Source organism: Drosophila sechellia, chromosome 3L (genome assembly GCF_004382195.2).
Source record: "Drosophila sechellia strain sech25 chromosome 3L, ASM438219v1, whole genome shotgun sequence".
Lineage (NCBI taxonomy): Eukaryota > Metazoa > Arthropoda > Insecta > Diptera > Drosophilidae > Drosophila > Drosophila sechellia.
In genome coordinates this window covers 17,515,423-17,543,128 of record NC_045951.1, presented here as the reverse complement: position 1 = coordinate 17,543,128, position 27,706 = coordinate 17,515,423, and the positions used below count along the sequence as shown (strand labels likewise).

The 27,706-nt window shown below is 43.5% G+C and overlaps 1 protein-coding gene across 4 annotated transcripts in view; it reads left to right on the top strand.

Annotated features, from left to right (window-relative positions):
* Positions 1-27,706, top strand: part of LOC6620533 (ecdysone-induced protein 75B, isoforms C/D) — a 96,536-nt gene that overhangs the window by 56,620 nt on the left and 12,210 nt on the right. For 3 of the 4 annotated variants that reach the window (XM_032719451.1, XM_032719453.1, XM_032719452.1), the window contains 2 exons: positions 1,144-1,232; positions 24,203-24,347. In XM_032719451.1, coding sequence (XP_032575342.1) covers positions 1,144-1,232; positions 24,203-24,347 — 234 coding nt within the window. Of the gene's footprint in view, positions 1-1,143; positions 1,233-22,541; positions 24,054-24,202; positions 24,348-27,706 lie in introns of those variants that run through there. The other variant, XM_002044699.2, reaches the window with a different exon arrangement.

Below are 27,706 nucleotides of genomic sequence, written 5' to 3'. Positions count from 1 at the left end.
GGCAAACATAAATGTAGACCACCACGCATCTGCGCTCTTTGTTGAACGCAAATGTATCAGCATGCAGCGATCTTTCAGTCTGGAAACTTGAAGCGAATTCAGTCAGTGGCGTGCCTGAGATCAGTGCAACACGCAACCCCTTTCCTCCTCGCAGCCTGTTTTTTGTTGTGGCTGCCCGATGCAAAAGTGCAACGATCTGCAGAGCGAAATGTCAGTGAACTTGTCGGCATTGCAGCCGTATAGATGCTGCTTGTGTGTGAGTCTGGCACAGAAATAGCAAAACGCAGATACAGATACAAGTTGCTCATGATCGTGATCGTGATGATGATGGCCATGGCAGCGTGAAGATCATGAACATTGTTTGCCATTTACAATTGTTTACAAAGCGTGGCGCGTCTGATTGCTAGAGAAAAAGAGGAAGTACTGAAGATGCCAGAGAGATATGAAGAGACAGAGAGGGAGTTATCCTACTGACGAGAGAAAGACTTTCTTTGGAGCTTCCTCAACATGAAGAACAAAACAAACGAAACCTGTTTAAAGAAAGTCTTTCTCTCGACTGCAAGAACTTGTTTCCGCCCAAAAGAAAGTCTTTCTCCGGCGCTCTTTCTCTGGTTCTTGTGCTCTCTCTTGTTTACTTTCTTCTGGTTCGATCGCCTGTTTTTCTTTCTTGTTTACCTGGCGTGCCGGTGAAAGTTACGTAACATTTCTTTGGCCAAGAACGAGCTCAAGTTCAGCAACAAGTTTTTGTTGTCTCGCCCATTTCGTTTTGCTGCTTTCTTCGCCTTGGCAGTGGCATTGCGTCTCTTTATTTGAAGAAAGTATTACGTCCACTTTGCGGGGACTTTCTTCTGGTTGTTTAAGGTGTGCGATAATGAAATGGAAGTGACAATGAAAGTTGTTGAATGTTTGCCTCCCAGTTTTGTATAAATTTATAGTGTGTGGCATAACTTAATTTGTTGCGAGTCTTTTAGATACAGATTCAGTCATTCCTTTTTTTATGTTTTCAATATTGTGAAATAAATTTTCCACCACAAAGTACTATTCCGTCAATCTAAATCACCCCATCATTACTCCACAATTTCATCAGTATCTTTAATGCTATTTTCTGGTTATTAATCGCAAATTGCCATCTTTTCTTTGCAGAATTCGATGGCACCACAGTGCTGTGCCGCGTTTGCGGGGATAAGGCCTCCGGTTTCCATTACGGCGTGCATTCCTGCGAGGGTTGCAAGGTAAGTTCGTGCACAACACAGACTTAGATGTAGGAACAGCGGGGTGGTCGGTACCGCGGGGGTGGCAATTCAAAAGTGTGCTCGCCACGTGCAACTTGATGCCCAACCACCAAACTACGGGTCTGACATTGAACTCGGTTGACCTCCTTGGCAGGGAAAAAAGGGATCAGGAATTACGTTGGCAGGGTTGTTTTTCTGCCAGCAACAGGCCCTTGCCCTTCACAAAAACCTGCGTCGTCTGGCGAATTGTCCTTGCATTAAATTGCGTCGCAATAAAATAAATCAAAATGTACAACAACGCGGTCCTGGGCACAACAAATGAGACACAGAAAGTATAAAAAATAAAATAAAGCAACCACCAAACCAGAACGAAACCTTCAAATCTGCTTTTGTGAGCGATTCTTTTCATTCTGCACTGGAAAATCAAATTAGCGATCAATGCAATACGATGATTATTGAGTTTTGAGGATCAGGCTTTCTTTCAATTCTTTCAAAATTGGATTTAGATTTAGTTAAGAATGCTAAGGCCGTTTTGACATTTGTTAATTTTTTTTTATTTCAAATGCGAAATAGCTAAGCAGTAAAGTCCTACTAGAATCCCAATTGAAGAATAGGGGAATATTTTAAAATATTTGTAATATTTTGTGCAGTGTTTTCCTTGGGCTCCTGCTGCTTTTAAAGCCTGCGTTGCCGCCCTTTGTCGTCTGTGACATTGAAAATGCCGGCAAGTTCATTCGCCCAAAGAGCTGAGCCTCTGCCTCTGGACAGAGTCCAGCGATCGTTCCAGTGATTGTTCCCTGCCCAGAGATGAGTGTCTCGCATGAAAGAATCTTAATCGGGCCGAGCTGCTCCCGGGGATCGTGTCACGCGATCATCACTATATCCACTCTGCACAACCTTGGCAAAGTAGTTTGCCCTATTCCCTTATATTCGCCGGCACTCGGGGTTCGGCAAGCGAGTCGCGTTTAATGTCTCAATGACGTCCTTGAATTGGGTTAACAGCCAGCCGAGGTTCGTTCTCGTTCTCGCTCTCTCATTCATTTGCCATCCCTTTCTTTACGTCTGGCCCTTGGCGGTCCTTGTATTTGTTTTTGCCTCTAAAGTTTAAACTGTCTGCGCGTCTGAAATTTCAAACGTCGCTAAAATACTCGCACAGTGATCCCTCCGAAATTGACACGTTTAGAAAGAAGTCAAAACTGGTAGGAAAATTGTGGAAACTAGATCAATGTTGTAGGAAAAACACTCTTAAGCTCGGTGTTATTTTATTTTTAAGGAACAAAATTTGTATTTCTACCTGAAACTCTACTAAGAAATGTACTTAAGTTTAAGCTTTATTTTATAATAACCCCTGTATGTATGTCCACCTCGAGTTGTTCTGCAAAGGAAGCTGCAGAAGTTCGTTGACTTTGGACCAGTTTTTTCGGCCTTTCAAATTTCTTGGAACTTCTTTTGTTGTGTGCTAATTTATATGTTTATTATGTGAATGTAAATATATGTTTAACTGAATAGGTAGGCCTACGAATTTGTGTTTCCCTCGCGCATTTTTGAAGTTCAAGGTTAGCCAAAAAGAAGCCCTCTCGCTCCCTCCGGCTCACACGTTTGTTCCCGTCTCGCTCGCTACCTTTGAGGAAGCCAGTTTTGCGTATTGCTCATACGCCGCGTGGTGCTGATATTTCCGCACCGTCCATTTGTGGCTGCGATTTCTGACTTGTGTGCCTACCTGATCTGCTCGGTGGACCTTCGTCTTGTCTATTGACCTCTATTTCAGAGACAGATTCTTGGATTTCATGTTTTATTTTTTGTTTTAGATCTTTTTTGCGTTTTGAGCTTGACGAATGACTTCATTCGTTGCCAACTGACTCATTTTGAGACCTGGCAACTAACACTCTATTTGGAACTCGTTTGTTCTTGGTTGTATTTTATAGTTTTAGAGCCGCTTAAGGGTTCTACGCGCTGATTAATTATTGCGGAAAAGGTTTGACAAAAAGCGTGTTGTATATTTATAGATTTCGTAGGCCTTTGCTATTTTCGCCTTCAAGGTGAGGTGATTTCATAATATGCATATCTAACATCATTTTTACCTTGTGAACTATGATCGAAATGTTCCATATCATAACTCAAATTAAAAGGCATCGGTTGATAGTTAACCATATGTATCTGTAGCTTGACATTTTGGGCAGCTAGGCAAAAAAATATATTTACCTCTTCTAGGCAAGAACCGAAAATTGGTACCGTGACTCACATCTTTTTTCCCACTCCATTATCCTTGGCCCAACTAGTTTCACACATTTGTTGCCTGCTGCCTTAATGACCCAATTCCCGATTTCGTAACTTCATAAAAAAATAGTAGAGGGCAGGTGATATTATTTATATATTTTTTGTGAGGGACCACGACGAAGCAGCGTGCGAAGAGGAATAGTCAAATGGATGTTAATTTTCAATAAAATGCCGGGGGACTTTTCGTGGTGGTCAGCTTTCTTTATTTCTGATTCTGGGCCTATTATCTAACTTGTTTGTTATTCCTTCCACATTATTTAGCATATTTATTTATTTACCCACACTCAGGCATACAATTTTGTGTTTTCTTTTTTCTTTTTTGCTGCCGCTGGTTGGGCTCTCGTTTTATTTTTCTGTTTCCTTTTCGCTTCGGCAGTTGTTGTGTATGCTTCGTGTAGTTTTTCGTGCTTGGATATCTGTGTGTATCTGTGTGAGTGGCGCTGCAGTTGTGTGCGTGCAGCAAATGTGAATGAACTCGTTCAATGTCAAAGCAGAAACAGAAGCAGCGTACGCAGCATAGGGCACGAGAAAGCAGCGGAGAGAGAGGCGGAGAAAGAAGAGAGCACTACTCTCTCGCTCTTTTGTATTGCTTTTTGGTTTTGGTTTTTCATTGCATTTAATCAAGAGAGAACTAATCAGTATATGTGTTGGATATAGCAATAGTATTATTGCTCTGTTTAAACTATTTAAATGCGAAAGGCTTATAAGCCATTGCCAAGTCTCCTTCTCCACCCCCTTTCTTTTCCCACTCTACCTATCTTTCTAATTTTTCATAGACCCTAACCTGCACCAATTTCAGAGCACTCATCAGATAATATTTGTTATATGAACAAAAACCAAATGCACTTTATAATCTCGAAGAAAGAAAAGCAAAGAAAATGAGAAGAAAATAAACTCCCAAAACAAACAGAAGACATTTAATTTTGATGGTCTTATCAGGGGGGCAAGATACTATATACCCATATTTTCGCCATTCCCTTGATTTTATCACGGAGACCTCAATTCTCATTTGGCTTTGGAGGTTTTCCACTTGCCTGCACTTCAAATTGGAAAACCAAAAGGAAAAGCCAGGGAAAACGAAAGAGAGAGAGAGAGAGAGAAGAGAGCGGTGATTCCGATTCTGATTGTTGGGCTAGGACTCACAGCACTCACACAGAGACACAAAGGTTAATGCTCTGAAATGCACTTGAACGACTGACTGCAGTCGCAGTCGTTGTCGGCAGAGACGCCGACAGCGACGCAGCGTTGCATGAAATTGTCTAGGCGTGAGTTTGTGTGCATGTGTGTGAGTGAGCACGAGGTGTGGCGAGGGTGAAAAACTAAAAAGAGAGGATGGGGAGTAGGAGGAGGAGTTGGGGTGGGAGGCGCTATTTATTCGTATTTAGGTTGTGCCTCTCCAGGGAAAATTCTAGAAAATGCATTTCCTTTTCGAATGGGTCTTAGATGTGATACAGCAACACAAAAATGTTTCTTTTTTTCGAATTTTTAAAAGTCTTTAACTTACCAAGTGCGTGAAAAGAGTAACATTGTATTTAATTGGAATTAAAAAACATTTCATTAAACCTCTAAAATTAACCCTTGTGTTATTGTTTAGAAACAATAACTTTAGTTTGCACACTAACAATATTATTTATTTAATGAACATGCATTGATAGAGGGTATATGAACAATTTCTTCAGTCATTTAGTTTACGTTTCAACCGCATAACTGTGCTAATACGAAGCTCTATTTCCACTTTACAACTATTCAAACCAACACTCGCACAAAATTAACGATGCAAAAACACTCTCTTTTTCGTTCTCTTTCGGCTTACGCATCGCTAGTGACGTTTTGTGCTCCGCATTTCTGCTCACAAACAGTTCAATGCACCTTGCAAAAATTGGGTCAACAACCTCAGCCTATTTGGGTTACAGTCCAGCACAACGACAACAATTCCGTGTGCTAGATAGAACGATATGTGCGTGCATACATCTTTAATCATCTTAGCGAACAATAATCATGGCCTATTTAATTGCTGGCAAAAACTTTAAAATAACACTCTTTTTAGAGAACATGGGAAATATCATAGTCTAGACTTGAAATTTAAAGAATTTTTGTATTGCACGAAAATCAATTTCTTTGTCATAATAAATAGGATTCGTTTGGATTACCATTAAATTTGCGCAGCCAGATCACACGATTATTTTACATTGTGCACGTATGTAATTCTACATCTGTATCTACATAACATACTGGCGCCATCTAGCGTTAGGTGTCTACCTTACGATCGAGTTGTACGCTTTTCAAGCTCGAAAGTATGCAACAAAATATTTAAGATTGGTTGACTTGTAGCAGCTAGCTTTCGAGAGTGCGATTTTGAACGCAACAAAGCGAACATATTTTGGCTAAAATGACAAGTTAAAATACAAAAATTCTATTAGTAACAAATTCTAATTAGGAGTATATAGTAAGCAAAAATAACAACAGCGAAAGGATCTAGGTCAGCTAAAAGTATTACAAAGCTATTTCAAAGATTTTTATGCATGGTTGTGCAAATAGCTATTTTAAAGATTTTAGTGCAAGGTTTTGCACAGTTTTAAAAACAAACAAGCATACAACATTTCCTTCCGAATATATTGTGCAATGCAAAACAGCCATAAAGCTCCCAAGAACACAGAGGCGCACTTAAAACAGCCATTAAAATGCAAATGACTAATTATTCGACTAGTAAATATGCTTTGCCGCTCAGCCAAGGCCAAATCGAATTCGTTTACTTGCTCCAGCGAATGAGTAATTAGTGCTGAAAGCAGAATCAAATGGCGAGCAAATTAATGCCGCTGCCACGCCCACTAATGCGGCCTTTGGGTTTTGGCCTTATCTGTAGGCAAAGAGAACGTGCAACTGCAACAGCAGCTGCAACTGCAACTGCAGCAGCAACTCTACTACGAGCTGTGCTAAATGCAATTTTTTTCCTTTCTGTTACGAGCGATAGTAAAATGTGAAACGAGTGTGTGTGAGTGTTTGGTTGAGTGGCTGAGCAAACACAGATATATGTGGATGGATATATATACATACATATATGTACCACATATACCTGAACCACCCCCGAAGCTGAGGGCAGCAGCCACTTTTGCTGACCCAGTTAAAAGTCGTTCGCCCCGACTTTGGTGCCACGTGCCACGTTTTTCACCCGCCTTGAGTTCTTGGCTCCAGCTCGCACAAGACTTTGCTTTCATTCGAGGTTACTTACCCCTTTTTCGGGGGTGGTGTTTGGCTTGCGGCTTAGCTTGTTTCACTTTTCCACAGCTGCTGCTGCTGCTTCTACTGTTGCTGCTGAGGCCAAAAATATTGTGTTTGTTTAGACTGGCATTTGTGGGGCCAAAGGAGGAACTTGTGTAAAGGGTTGCTTTCAATATTCAAGGGTTGTCTCATTTTACGACTAATTGAAAAGATGAAATATTAGGCTGAAATATTTGGCAAATTATAACTTTTGCAAACAAATGTAACCCAGATGAATTATGTCACGTTCTTGTCACTACAGATTTCAGGCAATAAATATCATAAGATTTGTGCTGCTCTTCAGTTTTTAAATAAAATATTTAAAGTTAAATATTAAATATATTTTACTCCTTTAAACATATGCTTTACGATTATCCCGCACTCTGTGAAGGAATGAACTTCTGTTGCGTAATCTCTTCCCATTTGATGTCACATTTGGCCAGCCTTTTGTTTGGGTTCTCCCCAGCCCGCTCTACATGTTGCACATGCACTAGCTGTTGCTTTCTCTTTCTCCGCTGCAATCTAGCTGGAAATTTCCCAGTTGGTTGGCAACATTCTAAAACTCTCGCACAGCCAGAGGGGCAGAAAAACAGAACGTCAACGAACTTGCAACAAACGCAACGAGTTTTTCTGCAGCATTGCTTTATTTTTGCTAGCTGTGTGAGCAATGAAAGTACCGCAACTCACAGAGCGAGCGAGATGGATGGCCGGTGAGAAGAGAGAGGGAGAAAGGCTGAATAGTTGCAACGAAGTGCATTGACTCTGCTTTCTTTGCCAAGCCAAAACGTTGACGTCAGCCCGGGTTGAATGCACTTTTCGCGCGGAAAAACCCGAGCCAGCCGAGACGCGAACCCCACGGCTGGCCCGATCACATGTTGCAAGTGGCAAGTGGCAGGTCTAGATGTTGCTACTGCAACTGCAACATCGGCGGCTAGAGGGTTCAATGCGCTGGCGATGTTTGCCGGCTGCACCTTGGCTATAATTGTCTTATGTCATAAGTCAAAAATCCATCTGACATTTTGCCGTTGACAGTTTTATGTCGTTTCTGCGCGCTCCGTTTTCGCCTTGACTTGGCCAATAATTAAGAGCGAATTATTTATGTGGCCTGTGTGTGTCGGGGCGTGCCATCTTGGCCAGGATTTTCGGTGGTCGGCGGATAGCTTGGCGTGGGAATGGCTCACGATTCGTTAATTGCCTGCCAAGGGAATCGTTCTTTGGGCCGCAATTAAGTTTAAGGGAGCTAAGATTGTTGGTACGAGTTAATTTGCTTGTTTAATTGAACTTTTGGCATGGGAAATTCGGCTGAAAATGATTGGTATTTAAGTTTTAGGGTTGGGCTTAATAGGGCTGAGCCTTTCTTATGTTAGCCGTGTATGTCAGGTGTTGCTAATTAACTATATAGAATACTCCTAATCATATTGATAAATGAAAAATGTATAACTCCCAAGATAGTTACCTTAAACAGTAGCATTATTTAAGTAGCCTACCAAGCGGTTAAACCTTTTTCCTAACGAATTTCCTCTTTCCATTGCAGGTAAGCTTTTGATTTTGATTCGCTCCGCTCAATTCCCTAGCCCACCCGCCAATTTTCATTGTAAGTACCGCCCTGAACAGGCCTTCAATTATCCCTAAAACAAAATGTGCGCCCTTCCTCCCGGACTAATTGATTTATGTGGCCGGCGCATTTTGCGCGATAAGCAGCACGATGTATGCCCCAGAGCCAAAAGCCAACCTCCAGTCAAGCAGTCCAATCCAATTCAATCCGAACCCGAATCGGAATCCGCGGTAGTAACAATGCAAGTTTGTTGAGCACGCGAAGCGAATGAGGAATGAAGTTCGGAACGGTTTGGTAGTCGAAAAAGAACCGCAAAGAAAAACCTTGCAACTGGCCGGCAGGCGTTTAGCTTTAACTGATTTCGCTGCTGCCTCTTTTTTCTTTTCTGGTTTTTATTTTATTTCATGCCGCCGCTTGTGTACTAACCTCGGACAAGCAGCCAAACGTTGCGGCGCAGCTCGTAATCCTTCTTGCTACCTAACGGTTACTGGCCGCGGTCAAAGACCGCTCCAACTGCCTCCCAGTAGCGCAGCTGCTGCCCTGGGTTTCCCCACCTTTTCCCCCCGTGAAGTGCCCCTTCCCACTCACTGTTTTGGCCAGGTTTTGATAGCAATGGTCATGCCACGCACGTTTCGCTGTTAGTTTCCAGTTGCCAGGCAGCAAGGGCCCACGGGCAGACCACAAAGTAGCCTGGGAATGCAAGGGGGAGCACGAAATGGGCAATCAGTTAAGGAGATGGAGGGCGGATCGAGGAGTTATCGTGTGCTGAAGTACTTATGTAATAATATTTCCAATAATTAAGCTATGATCAAGCTATGCATAAAGAAAAAAATGACTAAAATAAATAGGTAAATTTAGAATTAAATATCAGAATGCTGAGAGGACTAAATTCAAATATTTTTGTATTTTTGTATTTGTTCTTTGAAGTTCTTACGTACTCCTTGAGTTATTTGTACATCCTCGTCCCTTTTTAACAGCTTTCTTTAAAAAATATTCCAATATGTGATATTTTCATAATAAATATTTGATTTATATACCCATTATATCGACTACACATCTGCTCAATAATATATTTGACATATTCTCTGATTTATGAGCCGATTTCACTACCCAAAATGGTTTTTATTACGCTTCACTTCCACAACCTAAGCCCGCTTGAATATCATTGAAAACTCTTGACTCCAACCCGTGGAAAATTGTGCGTAAAGTGCGTGACTAAGCCTATCGCCGAGCCCCGTTCCCGTTTTCCCGGTGGAAAAGTGGGGGCACTGAGGCCAAAACCCTCTCAGGCGCTAAACAACGTTTTGTTTTGGCCACAAATCTCAGACACTCCATGCCGACTGCCGCATGTTGCATGATAATTATGCAACCCGGCTGTGCGCTGCAGGCCAAAAAAGATCAGCAACGGGCCAGCAGAGTGGCCCCGCCTCCTCGAACCACCCCGAACCATTCCCTCCTCCCCTCATCACCCTCTGCATCTGATTTTCGTAGTCGTTGCACGCGCTTTCATTGCATGCGTGTGCACCCCTATTCCCCCGCCCCTTCAACCCCCTCTCGTGGTTGGGGGCATGCCAACAGGCACTAACTCATTTCCGTCACAAATTCTATGAATGTGTAGCTGGCCCGCCCCTCGGTTGCCACTATTTTTATGGCAATTAATGTGGAACAGGCAGTTTTGGCCTGGTCAACGCTGCGTATGAGTAATCTAATATTTGCCCTGCCCCGTATAGAATTTTAGCTTTTGCCGTTTCTGCACTCTCGCATTGCTCATAATGCGGCTTTCGTTGGCTCTACGGATGCCTCCATATGGGCGTGTCAAGCGGAGGCGGGCCGTGCTAACGCACACAGTGCGTATGGGTAATATTGTAGATAGAGGCACATAATTGGGTTCCGAATGAAGTGGAGCGGGCCAGCAGTATCAAATAGGCATGGAATTACACATTATTTATTGCTTTTCAATAATTATTGTTAGCTGCAAATAATATTTGTCGTAGCTTTGTTGCATTTATTAACTACAGCATAACAGTTGTTGTTAGTTAACTCGAGAGATTTACCCGAAAATCCATCCTTTGTTTTGGAAAGTTCGTGCTGTTGCCCAATCATTAAAAAGCCATATTTTGGGCCATTATTTTTAAAGAGGCCCTATTGTCCTTACACACGATTATGTCATTGAGCGACGTTTGGCATTTTTTCCTGATTGTCTCACCAGTCCGTTAAATAGCTCCTAACATGGAGACCCTTAAGGCCCGATCTGAAAACAACACCTTGCCTCATTTAATGGTGTCGTGCCGTGTCGTGTCGAATCGAATCGAATTGAAGTCGCCTCATGTCAGTCAGGGCCTGTTGTCATAACCTCAAACATGCAACAGACGTCTGAAGACAACAAAAAATCCTAGCGAAAATGTCAAGCCGAGTGGAGTTTTGCAGTTTTCAGCAGAATAAGATCAAGCCGCTGGTAATTTATGTTGACTCTGAAAAAAATCGAATGTAAGACAATTTGAGATAGATTTTTTTCGGTACTCCGCGTTGTGCGAAACTCGTTCGTTAGCCTTCAGAAATCCGCAGCACGTACCTTGTTAGCCAGCCCGTACAATCACCTCAACAGAGTTGTCCAAAAGCCCCCCACACACAGCCCCCGTGGAAATGGGAAAACGTGACTCGATGGCGGACCCCAGTCAAGTAGATGGAATTGCATTTAATGGGCCCAAGCCTAACCGAACTGAACCGAACCGAGCCGCGCCGATTTTGCCCAGGCATTAAGATCTCGCTGTTCTCCGCTCTTTACAATTCAAATTCAAAATCGCAATTGATTTCGCTGGGGCTTCGTCTGTTACGTTTGATATTTGAATTTCGAGCCGACACCAATCCATAGGCATTAGGTCCAATAAAATTTGTATTTTTCGACAACAAATTGAAAAATCAAGCGGCGCTCTCAAGTGGGTGACACATGCAACGAGTCATTCAACTTGAGCGCAATTAATTCATTGAAATCGATGCAGAAACAACATATCAAAGCACTTCAATTATTTGATTGACTCTAGCAACTCGGCTTCTAGTTGAGTTACCAAGGTGTTTTAGCTATTGAATGGGCGCATGAAACCCCTTTAGTCCGTTTTGTTTGTTTTTTAACATTTGAGTGCCTAATTGTTCTTAAGAATCGCCAATAAACTGAAGTTAATTTCAATTTATGTTCTTAGACATGACATGATCTCATATTTGTGGGTTCATAAAAACAATACGACGCTATAAAATTTCAAAAATTCCTAATCCCTAATTTTCCTCAGACAGTCGCATAACAATCAATTTGCCGGCTAACCCATTTTTTTTTAAAGGCGCACAGAAATACTCCGCCAAAAAAGTTTTTTCTGCTTTTCCCTAGTTTTCCAACATGAATTTCGACTAAGAATAAAATTGTTCGAGTGCGAGTGCGGCGACAAATCGTTTTTCAAATGCCTAAAATTCGTGTTTCCGTCAGAGAGCTGTCAGAATAAGTCCCAAAAAATTAAAAATAAAAGAGCAGAACGACGCGACGTTGTCAGGAATTCACTTGAGAGGCGAAGACTATTTTTAATTGCTTTTAATTAACAGAACCTACAAAATTTTAAGTGACAAGCATAATAATTCTAGCTGCAAGTGTGCGTGCACGAGTGTGCTTGGCTGTGAGTGTGTGTGTGTGTCATTAATGCAATTATTTCGACAGCACAAATGTGACAGAAAAAACGCCGAAAAAAGAGGTAAGACGAGCAAAATGCAAAGAAGTCTTTTTTCGGCAAAGGCATTTTCGCCTGTGTTGTGGGTCACACAGAACATCCGAAGTAGATAAGAAAACGGCTGCCAAGCAAAAGGCAGTCGCAAGAAAAGCAAAGGAAAACTCGGCGAGAGAGAGAGACGAATGCAAAATATGCCGCTATACCAAGTGCAATGAACTTTGGGTGGGCGCCGCTGCCAGCGGAAAACTCTGCTGCCGCTCAAAAGCGACGACAAAACAGCGATGGAAAAACGACAGAACAGCACAGCACAGAACTCAACTGAAAAGCCAAGCAAATCAAAAGCACAGCAAAAGCAAAAGCAACGAAGTCAAGCAAGTTCTAGTTGAGGCAGGCCACCAAAAGACCGAAGAACTGCGGAGAACTCGGGCCCAGACCAAAAACAGAGCATGCATGTCATTATAAAAGTCTAGAAATATCGTTTGGACACTGGAAAAAATATATTAAACTTAAATATATACAGAGGCAACGGAATCCTTTGGAAATTATACCATATAAATTGTATAAATTTATAAATGCAAAAGCCTATTGATATGCATTAAACAAATCAAATGCTGATAAACGGAATATTATTAGCTGAACTAACTAAACTTTTATATGACCATGAACAGTTGCTTTACAAAGCTTCCACAACTTGAACCCACGATTCTTTCGGTGCATTTCTATTTGTATGCCCACTGATTAGGCTTGAAGATTTACAGCTAATCTATATTTTAGAATTGTATTCGTGAAGGGGGTGTTGGCCGCGGGGAGTACCCTAATCCAAGAACCATGCCCCTCTGCTAGCAAACCTCTTCCCAAGCAAACCCGTTGCGCCCCGCCCCTCAGGCTGCCTCCTCGTTTGCGGTTGGGTTTATTGAACTCGCCGAATTGGGTTAGCGTAGGTTAGCTTGGGTTAGGTTAGTTACTCGCCGCCTGCTGCGTTTTTGTATCTGTGTGCGAGTGCGCGCGTATCTGTGAGCGAGTGTGCTTGTTCTAAAATTGTGAAATGCGATAACGACTAACGCTGACTAACACCATACGAACGAGGGTAGTACATATGAAGTTGCTGCCGCAGTTCTTGTTGCTTTTGTGGGCTTTGATTTGGTTTAATTGCCCAAGGAATCGCGGGGTGGGGTAGGAGGCAAGCAGGCAAGCAGTTCGGGTTGCAAATGGGCAGGTGAAGTGGAGCCAGCCTGTCGAGAGGGTTCCCAGTGCTGCTCGGAATCAAAGTTCTATGGCTATGCACTTATGCAGGGTTCCGTGCGGAGTTCCAGTGGCTTCTCGCTTTTGATGGGAGTTCTGATAAGTGGCGGGGTCTCTATGATTGAGTACCTCAAATGGTGGAAATGGCTCGAGATGGCGCGGATAAGATTGCCCGCTGTTAATTGGGCTCTGTGTTTTCTGTGGTTTTTTATTTCTAAAGATCCTAACTAGGCTAGTTGCATATGAAGTCAGTTTAGCTGACGATGGGCTGGGATTGCTTGAGTTGGATTTATTTGTATTCAGTTTCATTTAATTGGTGAAGACACGGTATTTCTTTTTGGGTATTCTGGTTGTTTCTAGGGGCTTTGGACTTAGAGAGCGAGAGCACGTAGAATATTGACGAATTAAAAATGTAAATTTTATTTCCAATAATATTTTAAATCTTTTAATTTTTTAAGTTAATCGATTGAATCTAATTTTGTGCTCTCCTCTTGTATTTTCAGGTATGTTCTTCACTCCCTTTTTAAATAGGCATTTGTCCACCTGAGTAAGTCATTGAAATGGGATTGCGTAGAACGCATTCTTGGGATACCACCCCCGCAGATACGAATTCCCCCAAATTTCACCCGATAGCAATTACCACGCCACGCACAAGCGAGCGACCAAAAAACAGACGAACGGACTCGACCGATTAGTGTTCCTTCGAGAGTGTGCGTGCGTATCTGTGTGTTGGCAAGCGCCTCGAGTGCGCCTGTGTGCGTGTGCCACACTCTGTTCTATGGGGCACTATAGTGAGCTATGTGTAGAGTTGTTGCCATGCTCGTTGACTTCGTTGGCTGCAATTGCAATTGCGTAGAGAGGCTCTCCGCAGACACTCGAGGTTATTGAACGGCAGCGACCTCACTTTGCATCGCACTCACATCGAGACACATGTCCACACACACACATGCAAGCACCGCAACACACATTAGATTGCTGGGCAATTTTCTTGTTGCTCTTGTCGGGCAAACGCAATTTATAAATTAATCAAATAAATTATTGCCATTGGACAAGCACTGTCCGCGCTTGTGATAATCTTGTTGGCCACAAAGCATTTCGGTTCACTTCGATAATGTGGCGCAACGTTCTCGAAATTTTTGGAAAACTTTGCCATTTCGCCCACATGTAACGCGATTATGAGCGGTTTTGAGTTTGGGCCGAAAAGTAGACTGGTTAAGGGGCACTTACAAGTATTTGGTTAAAAATAAGCAACATATTATTGCTTAATACATTGGAAAAATGTACAGGCGCCGTCTGGACGCTCCAAATGGTTTGACCAAAATAATTTTGGACATGTAAATTTTCCATTAAAGTAATCATAAAATGTAATATTGCTTAAATATTATATTCATCTTATGTGACCAAAAAATATTGCAATATTTCCATTGTTTCTCAACCGAAATTTTTGGTGGACCGACCGAATTCGATTAATTTCATATAATTTGCTCAGACACCGAAATCTTGTCGGTAAAGATCGAATCTCGATGAACGGCTATGCAGCTAAAATTACTATATTCCCAACTGCCTAGAACTCTGAACTCAATATTTCAATTATAGACCGTAATCAACTCAAGCCACGCCCACTTCCTGCAGTGAGAATTTGCTTTTTGCATCGGCAGCGGCAGTCTCTCACATATATGACTCAATATTGAAAATAATTTGCAATGACTTTTGTCATAAATTGTTCAAAGCTGTTGCATAATCCAAGTCAGAGCTGCAGCTGTGCGCTCGTACACCTGGAGAAAACTATAAGGACTTTTTTATAAGTGACCTTATTAAATGAAAGTAACCATAACTACGATTTAAAGTGTTCCTATAGGAACATTTTAATGAATTAAAAAATATTATCAGTTGAAATTCAATATTAACGTAATTTATGATCTACTATACATTTTAAGTTCTAAAATTAAATAAATTAAATTTGTAGTTGTCCTCTTAATTTCTTTATACATTAAGTGGTAATCAAAAGTTTTTTGTATATGCTATCAACGAAAAATAGAATTTTAGTTGTATTTTTCTCCAAGTGTAAGCATTTAAAGCGCCCACTTAGCCGAGTAAGATGGCGATAGTGATCTCAATGCGTTGCAACTGAAACAAAATCAAATCACACTCGAAAAAATCACAAAAAAGCGACGCACGCCCAAATACAGCACGTGAGCTTACATTTTGGCTGGTTTTGATCATTTTTGGAATCCTGGATTTCGGGTGAGTCATTAAAAGAGCCGCCAACAGCAATGAAGAATTTATATGACAGCAAAGACAGCCGAAAAAGGCGAAAACAATGATTGAAATTACATTAATACCGGCCATTAAAGAAACCAGAATGAGACGGGGCGTGAGTGGGAGTGGGACGAAAGAGTGGGAGACAGGGACGGGTAGAATCAGGGGCTTCGGCTCCGACTTCGACTTCGTTCAGAGTTCAGTGCACTTTTGGTCAGCTTGAGGCCGTCATCACCTGATATCCCCATCTCTCTCAGCCAGCCTAGCCCCGTCTCTTTCGCGCTCTGCCAAATGGCAACGACCTGCGCAGAACTGCAGTTAGATTCGCACTGCTGCTGCTGCTGCTGTTGCAGTCGCACGCAAAAGACCTTGCCTCTCTCTTTTTTTTCGTGGGTCTCCAAAACGGGTTTCATGCCCCATGTGCGAGTGTTTGGTCAACTGTTTTAATATTTGCCGCAATTGCCTGACTTGTCTTGGATTAGATTTGAGCTGTTTGGCATTATTGTTTCTCTATTTTTGTGTATATATGATTACCTTTGTTTGCCTGCTCTGCTACCAGACCCAAATAACAATCGCGCAATAATGCTAGATAATTGTTTTGAGCGCCGAAAAGTGTTTCCACTTGCGTCAATTGCGAACGGGTTGGCCAAAAATAGGGTAATGAGGGAGTTTTGATGGGGTAGCTTTAAATTCATTTTGCTAAACAAAATGCCTAATAATGCTGTCGTTCAGAAGTAATCAAAGTAATCATCACAGCTACTAATTCTTTTCAATGACTGACTTCTAAAAGAATTTAGTAAACCATTTCATTTCCGTCTCTCTTCGGTATTTTTAAAAACTACGATGATAAAAAGTTACATAATAATGAATAAATTCATTCAATGTGAAAATTGATGTTAATCTACAAAGGTAAATCGCCACCTCAGAAATACATCAGCAGCCATGGTATTCCAAATTCGACACCTCCCCCGACAAAATTGAATTCAAGCTTAACCAGGCGTGTTCTAATGCTTAGAGCTTAGCTATCGATAGATCGGATCAAAGGCCAAACCACACAAAAGTAATTGCAAAATAATTGCGGCGAGTTCATTGAACTACTCGCCACTCGCCGTCTCTTTCGCACGCCGTGACGCACGTCTGAAGGGGAACAGGCAAATAGATGGGAGACAAGTACCGAAAAAAATAACAAGTAGCGAGAAAAAACACAGAACTAGCCGCGGGAGAAGCGGGAAATGTGTGGTTATAAATATTCGGATATAAATATGAGAAGCACCGTATGTGGAGCACCGATGCCCGAAACTTATTTAACAAAAGATGGAGAGATGAACAGGGGACACTTCCTGTCCTGCCACTCGTGCTTTCTTCCTCTGCGGAATTTATCCTTCAACTTTGGCCAGCTGCGGTCATTGCTCCAGCTCTGGAGTCCGGAGGCCCCAGAGCTACCGGAGCAGCCGAGAAACGGAGTCACATGACCACCTTCGGCTAGAAAGACGGGTTGGGTGGGAGGCAAACACTTTCGTTGCACCCAGAGCGTAACCCCTAAAAATTTTCGTGTATTTCCACAATCAACCCCCGAACCCGTGCATCCGGTTCGGTTTTTTGCTCGGTTCTCGCTTCGATTCTTGGCCCCAGCTACGAGAGTTGAACGCACTGAAAGTGGGTCAAAGCAAAACCGAGACACCGCTGAAATCACCCGTACGCCCAACCACCCACCACCCCCGAAAACACGGGAAAAGTGAAAAGTGGGCTGGGTCTGTGGGCAGCATTCTGTCTTCTGACAGGGCACAGGTGTCTTCCATTTCATTCCATACCATCCCATTTCATTCCACAACAGCAGTCCGCATTTCCCTCTGCGGAGAGCCAATTTTTCGCCTTGAGTTCATTGGCCTGGTTAAAGGACAGAGCTCCACTTCTTCCTCTTCACTATCGCAACGAAAGTGTTTGAGTGGAAAACTAATCACTGCAAATTGCAAAAACGGGAAGAGTACGCGTGGGCTAGGGGCTGCATTCCCTTTGAGTTGTAATGGGAGTCCTTTGACGAGATTTTAATCAGTGAGTCGCAGGATCAGGTGGTTTGGCCAGATTTTTGGTTTTAAGAGGTTAAAGTCTTACCTTAAATATTTACATTTATGTAAAAAAAATGATGGACTCTTTCGTGCTAGAACATACATATATGGTTATCATAACCCCAGGAAAATGTTCTGACTCATCTTGCTTTTGGCCAATTTCTATGGCAACCAGGTGGTCGCATAAGCACCTGGCCATTTTGACCAATTAAATGCAATGCATTTCCTTCCTGAGGTCACTTCCTCTCCGCTTCTTCTTCGCAGAGCGCTCTTCTCAGCGGGCAACTGTTCCTAGGCACACAAATAGAAACCCCCTCCCCCACATAGATTGCTTATGCAAAAAAGAACCATTTTGCTGAGCGCCAAGTCAGGAGAGCGCTCTCTTTCTCCGATTCCCCACCTCTCTCGCTCTCTGGCGCTCTGTTGATACCATTTTCTTTAAGGTTATTGCAGTGCAATGTCCTCAATTGTCGGTCGCCTTGGTGTTTTGCTTTTCTCATTGCCTTTTTCGGGAGCTCAGATGCTGTCGCAATGTCCCTTGCACTCGTTCTTTCCCCGTCTCTTTCTGCTCCTCTATGTGCCTCTCTTTCGGCGGCAGTTGCCCTTCGCTGGCACAAAATGTGAAATGTGAAAGGTATTTCCGTTTTATTGTCGTGGCTCCGATTCCGGAGTTCAATATTGGTTTATTTTGTTGACTTCTGATTTGTCATCATTTGTGGTTTATTTGCCAGTGTGGGAACACATTAAATATGGTTAGCTGGAAAGCAAAGGTAATCTGGATTACTTTTGGTCACACGAAATGCCTTAAATATGTTGATTTACGCGCAGGGATTACGACCTAATGAGAATTTATTGATCTTATAGCATGTCATATGTTATTCGAAGGGAAAACTTTAAAAATAATTACACGTATGCCGTGTAGTATTGCCATATTATGATTAAAGTTAAATCGTCATATTGTATGTCTTTCTGGCATTTATAATGTTCCCCTGTTAGTTCAATAAATCAGCACATGTATTTGATTGGCTATGGTTGTTCTAGAATTAACTAAACATGTTCCTGACCACGCAACCCCACCCCCAAAGACTGCCGCCCCAGCCACCCCTACATACCGCCCCAAATACAAGAACAAATACAAACACAAAGACAGGCAGCAAAAGCAGCAGCAACAGCAACGTGCTCCACAATAACAACTATTGCAAGGCGACCATGAAGGCAGCGGGTTGAACGAACTGAGCGCCAGCAGCGCAGCAGCAGAGCCAGCGACTGCAGAAGTGACGTCAATGAGCGCGAGGCCACATTGCCACAGTGTGCGTGTGTTGGTGTGTTCTGTGGGGGAGGATTGCAAGTGCAAGCGAGAGGGTGAGAGTACTCCCTTTTTGCCTACGTGCGGCTGACCTCGTGTTGCTTTTACTACTAGAACATAAGGATAACGCGAGGAAGAGAGGCACAGTGAGAGGCGGCATTATCCTTGGTGGCTGGGAGCGTTGACCTCTGACCTGAATGGTTGGCCAGGCGCAGGTCGCACAGTTGTAATTCGAACATAATTTAGGAAAATATTCTAAGAATATAGATTAAATCGCTTGATTTTGGAATTTTTAGTAATACTTAATAGTAACACTTGAATTGACCATGAAAATTCTATTGATATTTGGCTTTTGTACAGCTAATACTTCTGTCCACTCTCAAAGCTGAAATGCCCCCTCGAATTCTCCAAATAGTTCGCATTAACAATGTTTGCCTGTTAATCTTTCTTTGAATTATGAGCCACTGTCGACTAAACTTCAAGACGAGCTTGACGAACGAGCGTTGAATGAACTGCAAAGCGCCATAAAGTTCCGGATCGGATTTGAAGTGCCAGTCTGAAGTCTGAAGACCCAGGCACGTGCTAATTGCTGACGCATCGCATGAGCTCCCAAAAGGGAGGAAGCAAAGGGGTGGGGGCGGAAGAAACAGGCTGGGAGAAAAGCGGTCGACGAAGTTCTGAAAGCCCAACAAACGATCGACGTTATGACAGGAGATTAGGTATTGTCTGTTTATGTGGCAGTGTGAGTTGTTTTTTAATATGTGTGGGGGCGGCTGACGCAGCTCAGAACATAAAAATGGGGAAGAAAGAACAGGGGAAGTGGAGATCGGTCGGGAAGTTTCCAAATGGTTTCGGGGAAGTTTGTGGAATGTCTTGTTTATGTTTCAGATATTCAGATATTGATTAGGGAAACCTATTTTGGTAGAGATCAGCTTGGAATTGAGGCGATAATTTAAATTTTCCTATGAAACACTTTAGATCCCTTGATCATTCAATCACCACATAGATACGAAAGTATCTTGAGCTAATTTCGACACCCATTCAGCCACGTTATTGTTCCATTTTCCTTCGTTTTCTCCTGGCAACCATTAAATTGCCAAACATTTTTGGACCTGCTCAACAGCTCTTCTGGGGCGATCGATCGATCGAATTGATGTCAAGTTCCGACGGTAGCACCCTCCCCAAAGAGAAGAAATACACCCCAAGCAAAACAAAGAACCGAAACAGAACAGAAATCTTGGTCAAGCAGTTTTTGAGGCGGCGATCGTGCCAACAGGTAGGCGGTTTCAGCAAAAAACACTGCCAGCAAAATAAACAAAAACGGCAAGAATCCCCCCGCGGCATAGAACCATTCATGAAATCAACTCGAGCCCACCGAAAAAAAATTAAAAACAAAAATTAACAACAAATTACAGCCGAAAATATGTGCGAAAGCAGAGCCGAATAGAAATTATTTAACAAACAAACTAAGAGTGAATTATAAAGTGACGTTACGGATCAAAAAAAGGGGGAGGCCAGAAAGAGATGGTGCGACGGGACGGGGAGCACGACAGAGAGCACAGTGGGAAGAGAGAGGCTATGGGTATGGCTATGTGTGCTTGTCGAAGTGCTCTCACTTTCTTTTGAAACTTGTTATTCGCTTTGCGAGCAGAGTTCATTCACATTTGGCCACGCCATGAGAGAGAGAGGAAAGCAGAGGGAGTTGGAGTGGCCGAAAGAGAGGGGAAATGGCACGGCACAGCTGTTCTCGAAAGTTCCCCAGTAGCCGCGTTCGAAAATGAGCGCAAATCTCTTAGCACCCCCAACCAAGGTGCAATGACCCCCGATTTGGCAGCTTATATTGCAGGCTCTGTTCAGAAATTTGCGAAAAATGTGTGCAAATTTTTAATTGCCAAAGATTTCCTTGAAAGCATTTCGACAGTTTTATATGCATTTGTGCATACTGAACAAGCTCCCCACACCCTCCCCCTTAAAGCCAGGCCCACCTGAGGTTTCTGTGTCGTTGACCGACCGCCAGAGCTCAAAAATCGCACAAATATACATATAAACATATACCCAAATACATACGTATATATATCTGCCTGAACTGCAGCGAATTTGCATGCAAAATGCATTGAGAGCACAGCTCGCTCTTTACTTCGATTCGAGTTCGTTCGGTTTCGGCCTCTCCGTTCGGCTCTCTCGCCATCCCGCTCCCGCACACATTGGCCTCTCTCTCGCAGCTCCACATTCGAAGGTGGCTGACCGAAATCTGGGTCACGACAATGGCGGGGTTCGTTGAACTGAACCACCGCCGCAGTCGCTGTCGCAGTCGCTGCCGTGCTCGCTGCTCTGCCTCTGCTGACGTCGTTAACGTTTTGGGGCTTTCGGTTACGTAGCTCGTGTGCGAGCGAGAGAGGCTACTAGAGGGACTGCGACACACAAAGTTGTGTGCATTTTTTGGCCCCAAAAAATCACAATGGACACAAAATATTATTTAATACATCACATAATTGTTTAATCATCTGGCTGGAAAGTGTCGAGTTCATCGAACTGCCAGCGATTGACAAATTGCGATTTTCAATGCGGCAAAAATATTTACTCAAGCAAATTGTTTGCACTTCGTTAATTAGGCGGGGAGTGCCGCCCAAATTGGGTCATATTTGCAAAGTATCTAAGAAGTTGGAGAAACAGCTGCTCAGACATTTATTTTGTACAAAACAATAGTAAATGTTTACCCTTATTTTAATTACCAAATTTCTAAATAATCAGTAAATATATTGGAACACTTTCCTTTGCCAGACGTTTGTAGTCGCCATCTAAAATTATAACAAGCTTACTGCATTATAACTCTTTGCACATTTCGAAAATTGGGAGCTTAGCTACCATGCTATAACGTCTAAAGAGTCTGAAAACTATCGCACAACTTTATCTCATATATTTCGAACTGTTCTGGAAACACACCCCACCCCATCCCCTCGGGTTTAGCTGACCCCAAAAAGCGTTCGGGAACATCGTTCCACATCTGAGATCCTCTTAGGCCTGTCATACTCGCTTTGATAGCTCAGCCAGCCCCCATATCAATTAATCTTATTTGTCACTCATTTATCAAAACATGAGCAAACACAATACGCGCGCTCGGAATCTATGGGGCACAATCGAACAGCCCGCCTGTTCTGTTTTGTTATCAAACAAAGCTGATCAGTCAGGTGGCAGTGGCAGCACAACTACCTGAGATACCTGAGCTACCTGAGAAATCAGAGTGTCGCGTGGGTGTTCGAAGAATTGTTTACCAGGCGCCCCCACAGCAACAGCAGCAACAACAGCAGCAGCAGCAACAGCAGCGACAATCCCCGCAGCAACATCTATTGTTAGACGCTGGCGTCGCTGTCGACGCTTTGGAGTGAACGTCCTCAGTTGGCACACAAAACAAAAACACAAAACGACAGCAGCAACATCAGTGGGGAGTAGGAGCGGGACGGGGCAGTGGGGCACTGGGGGAGTGGAGGCCGAGAGAGCGAGAGAGCGACCCGAAGCAACACAACACCAGCACGAGGCCCAAAAAGTCACTTCGGCTGGCTTCAGCTTGTGTTGCTCTGGGTCGTTTTGTGTTGCTGGTGGACGCTGCTTTCATTCGCAAATTGCTCGTCGTTGGCAGCGGTTGTGCAGAGCAAGAAAAGCGCGCGAAAAACCAAGCAAAAAATTAAAACAGCTGGATCAAGCGAAAGAGATAGAGAGCAGAGCCAACAGCAACAAATGTTCAATAGCAAATGATATCGCATATTTTTGTTGGTGCCAGTGAAGTGAGATCAAAGTGAAGTGTGCAATGTTCCTTATTAGCAAATCGTAGAGCAACCAACAATCGAGAGTTCAAGTGTCATTTCGAAGCCAAAAAGCAAAATCTCTAATTCAAATATGGTTTGTGCAATGCAAGAGGTTGCTGCCGTGCAGCAGCAGCAGCAGCAACAGCAACTCCAGTTGCCCCAGCAGCAACAGCAGCAGCAGCAGACACAGCAGCAACATGCAACAACGATAGTGCTGCTGACAGGCAATGGCGGCGGTAATCTGCACATTGTCGCCACACCGCAGCAGCATCAGCCGATGCATCAGCTCCACCAGCAGCATCAGCACCAGCACCAGCAGCAGGCCAAGAGCCAACAGCTGAAGCAACAACACTCGGCGCTGGTCAAGTTGCTGGAGTCGGCGCCAATCAAGCAGCAACAGCAGACGCCCAAGCAAATTGTTTACCTGCAGCAGCAGCAGCAGCAACCGCAACGCAAAAGACTGAAAAACGAAGCAGCAATCGTACAACAGCAACAACAAACACCTGCAACACTAGTAAAGACAACAACCACCAGCAACAGCAACAACAACACCCAGACAACAAATAGTATTAGTCAGCAGCAACAGCAGCAGCAGCATCAGATTGTGTTGCAGCACCAGCAGCCAGCCGCAGCAGCAACACCAAAGCCATGTGCCGATCTGAGCGCCAAAAATGACAGCGAGTCGGGCATCGACGAGGACTGCCCCAACAGCGATGAGGATTGCCCCAATGCCAACCCGGCGGGCACATCGCTCGAGGACAGCAGCTACGAGCAGTATCAGTGCCCCTGGAAGAAGATACGCTATGCGCGTGAGCTCAAGCAGCGCGAGTTGGAGCAGCAGCAGACCACCGGAGGCAGCAACGCGCAGCAGCAAGTCGAGGCGAAGCCAGCTGCAATACCCACGAGCAACATAAAGCAGCTGCACTGTGATAGTCCCTTTTCGGCGCAGACCCACAAGGAAATCGCCAATCTCCTGCGCCAACAGTCCCAGCAACAACAGGTTGTGGCCACGCAGCAGCAGCAGCAACAGCAGCAGCAGCACCAGCAACAACGAAGGGATAGCTCCGACAGCAACTGCTCGCTGATGAGCAACTCGAGCAACTCCAGTGCGGGCAATTGTTGCACCTGCAACGCTGGCGACGACCAGCAGCTGGAGGAGATGGACGAGGCCCAGGACTCGGGCTGCGACGATGAACTGTGCGAGCAGCATCACCAGCGACTGGACTCCTCCCAGCTGAACTACCTGTGCCAGAAGTTCGATGAGAAACTGGACACGGCGCTGAGCAACAGCAGTGCCAACACGGGGAGGAACACGCCAGCAGTAACAGCCAACGAAGATGCCGATGTAGGTTTAGAGCGTGGGGAATATAGCTTAGCTTGGCTTACTTTTAGACATCTAATACCCTGAAAGATATATCCTCTCATTTACCCTTGTTTACCAACCATTGATGATTATAAGTGGCTAATTTGTTCCATATTTTATTATCGTTACAGGGATTCTTCCGCCGCTCCATCCAGCAAAAGATCCAGTATCGCCCGTGCACCAAGAATCAGCAGTGCAGCATTCTGCGCATCAATCGCAATCGTTGTCAATACTGCCGCCTGAAAAAGTGCATTGCCGTGGGCATGAGTCGCGATGGTGAGTACCTTGGGTTCTTTTCTATGCAAATATCAAATAAGGGAGTGCGACTGATAGAACGGGCCAAATTAAATCAAGCTCAAACCAATGCTAGCAGCCACATTTGCACGAGGGCAGCCGACTGGCATACGAAGTGCCTTCGGCTGCTCGGAGTTCAATGACCAGCCGTGAACGAAATGAGTGTGAGTGTGAGTGTGAGTCGGGGTATGAATGTGGCTGTATTGCAACATTTCGCTTGGCGCGATTTCATGGCGAAGTAAAAGTTGTCTATTTTGTTTAAACAATTTCCCCGAGCAACAACAAAAACCACCCGCATGATAAATTGAGAGCAGGTTGTCGGCGAGAAGTGTGCGCCATTTCGAAATGGTGTTAAAAGTTGAATGAACGCACTTAACCCAAATCCATAATGGAGACAGCAGAGCGAGGCCATCGTGTCTCTCGCGCTATCGCCATCTCTTTCCTTCTGGGCTCTCCTCGCTCTTTCGCTCTTTTCGTTACGCTGACTGCATTTGTTATTATTGAGTTTTGTAATAATTTGTTTAAATTAAGATCACAGCCCGGAAAATATTTACAGGAAATAGCCAGCGATTATGAAAGCACATCACACACACACGACACACACACACACTTAAACTCTCTCGCACTCTCTTTTCCACGTTCATTGACTTCTCGCTGGGCGGCCATGTTTGCTGTTTGCAGTGAAAACGAAAACGAAAGTGGTTCATGCGTGTGTGTGTGTGTGAGGGAGAAAGATGGGGCTAGAGCGGCAAAGGGAGACGGGGATACGCTGTTTTGTAGGCAGCACGCAGACGCTTTGTGTAAAATATGTAGTATTTGTTGTTGCCTTCGATGTTGTAATTGATGGATTAGATTTTGATATTTTTCGAATGTGGAGCGCGCGTGTGAGGCAATGGGAAAGTAAAAAATAGGCAGACACAAAATAATAAGCTATTTACATCATTGTGCTTAGTATATGTATGTTTGTCAGGTTGTATTAATCAGCAGAGCTTATTGTCTATAAGGAGCTACAACGCCTGCTTATAAAGAAATCATGTCCATATTTTAGCCAAATCATCCCCCCATTAATTTTGACTACTAGTTTTATGCTTTTGTTTACCACCACCAAACATTAATGGGATCTCTATGCTGTCACCATTTAAATGCCATCGTTAATTAGCCACTAACCTAGAGCAGAACGCAATAATTTTTTAGCAAATCCTTGAACTAGTTCTGCGCCTAGAGCAACCCAAAGCTGCTGCCAAAAATACGCCATGTGAACCGAGCAAATATTCGACCGTCAACCAAATAAACAGCAAACTCGAACTCGGCAACAGCAATGAAATGAAATGAAATCGAAAAAATGAAAGAAAAACAAAGAGAAAAGGCAAAGCAACAAATTTCGAATTGTTTATAATAAAAATGACCGTGTGCTATTTAAGCGACTGCGCTGCCGGTTGCCTTATCTTTCAAGGAAAATTAAAATAAAACGCACACACCAAAAACCCAAAACAAAAAAAAAAAAAACACAAAAAAACATCGAGGGCCGCTGATTAACAATTTACAGTTATAAAACAAGAGCGAGTAACCTAGAAAACGCCACGAAACAATAATTTATTTTTTGTTTATTAAAAATCACGAAGAAGACGTTGCATACTTTCACTTTTTGGAAAAAACCAAACCAAAAAAAAGAAATGGAATATAATTGGTGGCCATTTCGAAACACTTTCTTTTTCATTTCGCCTGCTTTCATAATTTCTTCGCCAGTAATAGGCGCCATTTTGTTGGTGTTGCTGTTGTTTTCTGTTTTTCTTTTTTGTATTGCAAAGACACGAAAATAACGCAAGAAATGAAAACGAAACCGAAATTTAGCGCACACAAGCGCCCCCCTCGAAAAAGTCAAATAAAATACGTCCCAACTCAGCTCAGTTCATTGACCGCCGCTGACGTGCAGCGAAACTGGGTCACCATTGGCAGCGCAGCGGCAGCGCAGTCGCCGCGCTCGGCAGTGAAGGTAGTTGCGTCTGTGTGAGTGACTCGCATCTGTGTGAGCGGCGATAGTAAACAGCGAACAATGTGCACAACACAACACTCGTCGTCGCTCAATTTCGCCGCTCATTTTGCATTTGATTTGGCGGATTTGCATCGAAATTTATTAGTTCGCCGTGGGCTGGCCAAAAAAAAAAAAGTGGAAACAATAAATCCTTGGATTTTTCTCGCCATATTCCATACATATTTATTTGTGGTCGCCGTGCTTTTCCTTACTAGCAGAGCCACATGCACATGCACACATGCTGGCTTTTAATTGAAATGAACTTAAATTAGCGCGAGGTTAGGCAAATTGAAAGTGAATATGCGACACGAACGAGAATCGCGATAAAGCCCGCGAAAAAAAGAGGGGTGGAGGTCGATCGAAATATGCTTGGAGATTAGCCGAATTGGGAGTCGTTCGAATAGCAAATATAACTAACTAGCTAAGCTACTGCATTATATATCTTGGTTTATATCCCGATCAAATCGCTGCCTGGCAACTAAGCGTGAGGCACATAGACAACCGCACCTACCAGCTACCAACATGCACAGCAGCAATTAGAAGTCCCAAAGGCACATAAAATAATCAAACAATTGTCAATTATCGAAGGCATAGCATTTTTTCCATATAGACACATAAATATAAATATATATAAACGAGCAACTACGACACGCTCGTTGTTGCTGTTGTTGTCGCAATCATTATTATTTTGAGGCTACACACACACACACAGCAGCAATGGCAACAGCATGCATGTAGATTTCGCCTTGCCTCGCCGCTGCGAGTGTTTTGAACTTTATTCAGGTCAATTACAAATACATTAAAGTGCCAGTGCTACACACAGATACTCATGGCAAGCTGTTGACTAAAATAATATTGGAGGCTACACAAAATTTACAATAACAACGAGAACAAGGCGGACAAGGAGACCAGAGACCAGAGACCAGATACTAGAGACCATGGAACGAACGGCAAGCGTTTGGGGCTTTTGGGGTTGGGCATTTGGTAGGAGTTGAATACTTGGAGCAGTTCAAGGAGCCTTCGACTCGGCTCATGAGAGTGGGCGCGTGAGTGGGCGGCGCTGGAAACAGCTCACAGCTTCAAGTACAAAATGCTAATGATGACGATGTGGGTGGGGTTCTACGTTGAGGTGGTGGGGTCGGGTCCTTTGACTGCACTATTAAGGCGGTGAAGGTTTATGTGAGGCAATTGAAAAGGTTGATCAGACTGGGCAAAGCTTAAGAACTATGCCGAAATAGAGGATCATCCAAAAGCGTAATGTATTTGGTATGTTTTTAATCAAGCCAGTACTTTCTGGTACTTTCTTTGG